Source organism: Artemia sp. Qi Xiang Cuo, chromosome 19, assembly GCF_049724085.1.
Source record: "Artemia sp. Qi Xiang Cuo chromosome 19, ASM4972408v1, whole genome shotgun sequence".
NCBI lineage: Eukaryota > Metazoa > Arthropoda > Branchiopoda > Anostraca > Artemiidae > Artemia > Artemia sp. Qi Xiang Cuo.
The window spans coordinates 46,691,226-46,697,655 of NC_142812.1; the positions used below are offsets into that span (position 1 = coordinate 46,691,226).

At 35.7% G+C, this 6,430-nt stretch overlaps 1 protein-coding gene across 1 annotated transcript; it reads right to left on the reverse strand.

The window, feature by feature from the left end:
* Positions 1 to 3,536: 3,536 nt before the first annotated feature.
* On the reverse strand, positions 3,537 to 4,157 carry LOC148940920 (uncharacterized). Its single transcript, XM_089105109.1, has one exon. It carries the CDS (start codon positions 4,155 to 4,157, stop codon positions 3,537 to 3,539), a length of 621 nt encoding a protein of 206 aa, XP_088961235.1.
* Between the last annotated feature and the right edge of the window lie 2,273 nt (positions 4,158 to 6,430).

The window sequence follows — 6,430 nt, forward strand, 5'->3', positions numbered from 1 at the left end:
TCTGATTGTAAATTGAAAGCTCTAATTCCCTTTTTAAGAGTTAAAAGATATCAGAGGGAAACTAGACCCCCCACACCCTTTTCCCCAAGCCAATCTGATAAAATATTTTAAATAGCCATATAATTAAAAATAGTTCGAAGGGCAGATAAGAAAAACTCCTGTGTCGACGCAAACCCCCAGGACCCGGAGAAGGTGTTGTAAGTAATGATCTGGGGGCATATATAGTTCTTCTGGAAGGGATTTCTCGTATAGACTTCGGAGAGGGCAAATTTGATTGGAAATTGATAGTTCTCGTTCACTTTTTAAGAGTCAAAATACATCGAAGGACAGCTAGACCCCCCCACTACACCCTAAATGCATCAGATAAAATGTTCGAGATATACATTATTTTATAATTAGGTTAAAGTTCAGATAACAAAACTTAGGTGTTGACACAGGCCCCCAGGGTCCAGGGTTTGGCGTTGTAAGTTATACCCTGGGGGCATATATAGTTGCTAAGGAAGGGATGCTCGTATAAACGTCATGCAGGGCTCATTTGATTGGAAATTGAAAGTTGTAATTCGCTTTTTAAAAGTCAAAAGTGATCGGAGGGAAGCTAGCCTCCCCCCAAACTCCATTTATTTTTTCCGGAGGCACTTCATATAGAAAGGGTCGTCGTATAAACTTCAAAAGGGGCTCATTCGATGGGAAATTGAGAGCCCTAGTGCCCTTTTTGAGAGTAAACAGTGATCGGAGAGCAACTAGCCCCCCAAGCCTTTTTCCCCAAATACATGTGATAAAAAATTTGAAGTAGCCATTTTGATTCAAAGATCATATAACAAAAACTCCTTTACGTATGGTCATTTCATTAAAATTAGTTAAAAGGTCAGATAAGACAAACTCCTGTGTCGACTCAACCCCCCAGGGCCCGAAGCAGGCATTGTAAGTATTGGTCTGGGAGTATTGGTATAAGTATTGGCATTGTAAGTATATGGGTTATATATATGGGTTCATATATGGGTTCTTATGGAAGATATGCTCGTATAAACTTCTGAGAGGGCTCATTTGATTGGAAATTGGCTTTTAAAGAGTCGAAAGATACCGAAGGGCAACTAGCCCCCTCCCTCCATGCCCTTTTTTCCTCAAACACAACCGATAAGAACTTTGAGATAGTCATTTGTTTTACGTAGTTCAAAGATCATATAATAAAAACTCCGGGGTTGACAAAATCCCCCAGGGCCCGGAGGCAGGCGTTGTAAGTTAGCCTCTGGGGGCATATATAGTTCTTATGGAAGGGATGATCGTATAAACTTCAGAGAGGGTTCATTTGATTGAATAAGTTCTAGTTCACTTTTTAAGAGTCAAAAGAGATCGAAGGGCAACTATTACCCCCCCCTCCAGCCCTATTTTTCTCAAACCTATCCGATAAGAACTTTGAGAGAGCCCTCTTTTTCAAATGGTTCAAAGATCATATAACGGAAACTCCAGGGTCGACAAAATCCTTCAGGGCCCGAGGTAGGCGTTTTAGGTTATGCCTGGGGGGGGCATATATAGCTGTTATGGAAAGGATGCTCGTATAAACTTCAGAGAGGCCTTATTTGATAGGAAGTTAAAAGTTCTAGTTCAGTTTTAAGAGTCAAAAGAGATCAGAGGGCATTTATCCCCCACGCTCCTTTTTCCCAAAATGCATACGATAAAAATTTTGAAATAACCATTTTGTTAAAAATAGTTCGAAGGTCTGAAAAAAAAAACTCTAATGTCGACACAACCACCCAGGGCCCGGGGACAGGCGTTGCAAGTTACGCTCTAGGGGCATATATGGTTTTTATGGAAGGAATGCTCGTATAAACTTCAGAGAGGACTGATTTGAATGGAAATTGAAAGTTCTAGTTTAATTTTTAAGAGTCAAAAGAGATCAGAGGACCCCTAGCAACCCCATGCCCTTTTTCCCCCAAACCCATCCGATACAAATTATGAGATGGTGATTTTTTTGAAAATAGTTATAGGGTCGGATAGCATAAGCTATGGTGTCGACAAAACCCCCCTGGACCCGGGGGGCAGGCATTTTCAGCTATTTCCTGGGGCCGTATATGGTTCTAATGAAAGTAATGATCGTAGAAACTTCAGAGAGGGCTGATTTGAATGGAAATTAAAAGTTCTAGTTCATTTATTCAGAGTAAAATAAGATCTGAGGGCAACTATCCTTTCCCGGCCTCCACACCTTTGGGTTAATCGGATGGGTAAACCCATCCAATAAAAATTTGAGGTGACCATTTTGTTAAAAATAGTTCAAACATCAGATATGAAAACTCAGGGGTCGACACATCCCCCCAGGACCCAGGGACAGGCATTTTAGGTTATACTCTGGGGATATACATGGTTCTTATAGAAGGGATGCTCGTATAAACTTCAGAGAGGGCTCATTTGATTGATAGAGACCCATTTTTTAATGATATTATTGCTTTGACACCAGTTTTGTTACTTTGATGAACACAAAACCATTTTTTGAGGTTGACACAAACCCATTTTTAAGTTTGCTATTGTTACTTTGACACCAGCTTTGATACTCTGATGATCATTTGATTTTTTTTTAAGTTTGATTTTGAATTAAGGAACTTTTAAAAATTTGAAACTTTTTGCCATCTAAAACGAACAAAAATTAATTTAAAAAACTTTCTGAAAAACAAGTTTTTCAAAGAAAAGTAAAAGCAATTTTAAACTTAAGCTCAGAAGATATAAATACCTGTTAAGATTCAAACTCAAAACGACCAGAAATTACTATTAAAGGATAAATGAAACCAAAGACGAACAGAAATTAAATAAACGATCATAGCAAAAAACATACAACAAGTAATAATATAAATGAATAAATAGATCTTAAAGCGATTAATGCTTACATTGAATATGTAAATCAAGCTTAAAACGAAAAAAAAATATTTTACTATTGAAGTATAAATAAAACTTAAAATAAACAGAAATTAAATAATCAATGCAAACAAACTTACAATAGATATTAATGTAAATAAATTAATAAATCCTAAAACGAGTGAAACGTAAATTGAATGTGCAAATCATGCTTGAAACGAACAAAAATCATTACAAACAAAAGTTTGGGTATCGCCTCCTTCTCTCACTCTAAAAGTCTAAAACCTACTGCGTCATTGGCCCTTTACTGAAAGCCATTTCTATTACAAATATTTTTTGTACTTAATATTGAAAATAAACATTAAAGTTATAGTAAATTTTAGAAATGATGGGCTTTCAGCAATTAATACCATTATACATCAAATATTCAGTTTAATTTATAAGTTCCTTCTAAAATTGTTCAAGGCGAATATAATTTCACTACAAACAAGAGTTTTGATACTGCCCCCTTCCTTAACTGTAAAAACCATTAGCCTCCTGCGTCATTGGCGCTTCACTGATAACGAATTATATTACAAATATTTTGTTCCATTTTGTTCCAAATATTTCGATGTTCACCATATTGATGATGTTTACTGTGTCAATAATGATGTCATCCTCTTTGCTTTGACATACCTCTTGGCTTATGAGGTTTAATGTTTTCTTTCTACTTTTGCAGACTTTGCAAAATGGTTCAGCTTGTCACAATTTCTGCATATCTTTGCTCTTGCAGGGCATTTGTGCAATGATAAGTATTCTCCAACACAGAAATAACAAGCTTTGGTTTGTGAGCCGTGGATTGTCTTCTTTCCCCTTCGAATGAAATGCACTTCTTGTTTTATATGTAGATCCTGGCTTGGACCAAGCTGTGCCATGGTTCTAAAATGCACTTGGGTTTCTAAATGTGCTCTTGCACTCCTCACTGCTTGTGAAAGGCTCAAAGTTGAACCAGCTTGTAAGAGCTTTTCTCTGACTTTTGCTAAGGTTATGCCACACACCAGCCTGTCTCTTATCATTTCTTCTTTCGTTGTTGAATACTCACAATCTCGATCCAACTTCTTTAAGTCTGTTATATACCGATCAAAAGTTGCATCTTCGCATTGGTCTCTTTTGTGAAAAATATATCTCGAGAATACTGTGTTTGATTGGGGCTTGAAACATTCATTGAATTTTGGTATATATGCATCCAAATTGTCTTTTTCCTTGTCAGATATTGTAAATGCACTAAATATATCTCTCCATTTGTCTCCTAGCCTTATAAGCAGGAAATACATACTGTGTTTTTTTTAGATTTTTGACTGAGAGGGCCTTGAAACTTAAGATTGGCATATACTATGAATCTTGACCATGCCTGCTTCAGGTTGTCACTTGACCAATCCATTGTAGGATATTGTACGCTGGCTTTCATTTCTGACACCATGTAAAAATTCGTTAGACACAGCAAGAACTTTATTCAATAATTGTAGAAACCCAAGTCACAAGAATAGAAAGATAAATCAGAAAGTTACAGGGGCTTCTATAGGGAGAAGGAGTGAAGGTAGGTACTTCAAAATACATTCCCAGGACATACTTTAGTCTGTAGATCCATCCCTGAAAGTTTCATTATGCTAACCTAACCACTCTCCAAGATGGTAAAAAATGTCTTGTCTATAATTTTACCCTATTGACAGTTATTCATATATGATACCCAATCCAAAAAACGGCACTAAATTACAATAACTTAAAGATATCACTGTTTTTACAGCCAAGTTTCATGCTTTTCATTATATTAATTAAAAAAAACTTCCGAAAAATAAGTTTTTCAAAGAAAAGTAAAGGCCATTGTAAACTTATGCTCAGCAGATACAAATACGTGTTAAAATTCAAACTCACAATGACCAGAAATTATCCTACTATTAAAGAATAAATAAAACCCAAAACGAACAGAAATAAAATAAACTATCATAGGAAAAACATCCAACAAGTAATAATATAAATGAATAAATAGATCTTAAAGCGAGTAATGCTTAGATTGAATGTGAAAATTAAGCTTAAAATGAAAAAAATATTTTGCAATTGAAGTATAAATGAAACTTAAAACGAACAGAAATTAAATAAACAACCAATACCAACAAACATACAATTGATATTAATGTAAATGAATAAATAAATCTTAAAACAAGTGAAACTTAAATTGAATATGCAAATCAAGCTTGAAACGAACAAAGATCACTACAGACAAGAGTCTGGGTATCGCTTCCTTCTCTCACTGTAAGTCTAAATCCTACTGCATTATTAGCGCTTTACTGAAAACCAATTTTATTACAAATATTTTCTTTGTAATTAATATTGAAAATACACATTAAAATACCCATTTTCCTTTAAATCTTTAAAGTTCCCATTTCCTTTAAATCTTTCTTTATTACGTCCTCCCACCCCAGACGGGGACGACTTGCTTTCTGTTTAGCCCTAGACGGTTGGCCAGAAAGAACAATCTTCGGTAATCTTTCATCCTTCATCCGCACAACGTGCCCTAGCCACCTCAACCTTTCTTTCATTATAGCCCTAGAGAGCGGTATTGAACCACATTTTTCGTATAGCCTATATTTCTCTGGAAAACATCTAGCTAATCTTCTTCCGTTTTTCGGAGCGCCCATCCTTCTGAACCATATTTGACCACTGTCATCACTGTAGATTCCAATATTCTAGTCTTGGTTTGCAGACATATCTTCCTATTCTTCCGAACTTTTTTTTAACTGTGAAAAAACGCCCTGAGCCTTGGCTCTACTCCTTTTAATATCTTCACTGCTCTCATCGTCTTTATTAATAATACTACCAAGGTAAGTGAAGCTGTCCACCTGATCAATCTTGTCATTACCCAACGTCACCTTTTCATCTTCACTTATTCCTAGCCTTAGTGACTTAGTCTTCTTAACATTAATTTTCAAACCTATTCTAGCACCTTGAACTCGAAAAACCTCTTTTGGAACTTTGGTTACTATTGAGACGTGTCATATTTACTATACAGTCTGTTACCGTGAACTGTTTGAACACTCAAGCAACTCTGTGCGGTGTTCCAGTGCCAAGCTATCTGTGGAAAAGAAAAAAGAAAAAGGAAAAAAAGATGCCGTTTAGGCAGAATGCTGTAGTAGCTGCCACAATTCTTGATTTTCAAGCAAATATATTTCCCTTGCTGTTCAAGCCAAGGGACAGAAAGTTTCCTATATAGGGATTTTGGACAAGATGGTTCTAATTTTGTAATTTTTGTTTTGATTTGGCTCAATTTTTAGGAGTTATGGGGTTATTATGTTTCTTAACATTGGACGTGATCGTCTCTAACTAGGTTGCAAGTTACCGCTGTAACCCGGATTACAAACAGGTAAAAGCCTATGTTTTTTTCTTAATTAGAATAGTAAGAGATGACCTGGCTACAACCTACGATTGACATCATTAATCAATCTTAACCATGATAAATTAGAAGATTAAAATTATTGCTCCGATACCATAAATATTTTTGCAGTTTATAGCTTTGGCGATTCTGAACTAAAAAACAAAAATAAAATTTTTA

Coding starts and splice junctions, on each gene's coding strand:
- LOC148940920 (XM_089105109.1), bottom strand. CDS start 4,157: ATGTATTTCCTGCTTATAAGGCTAGGAGACAAATGGAGAGATATATTT.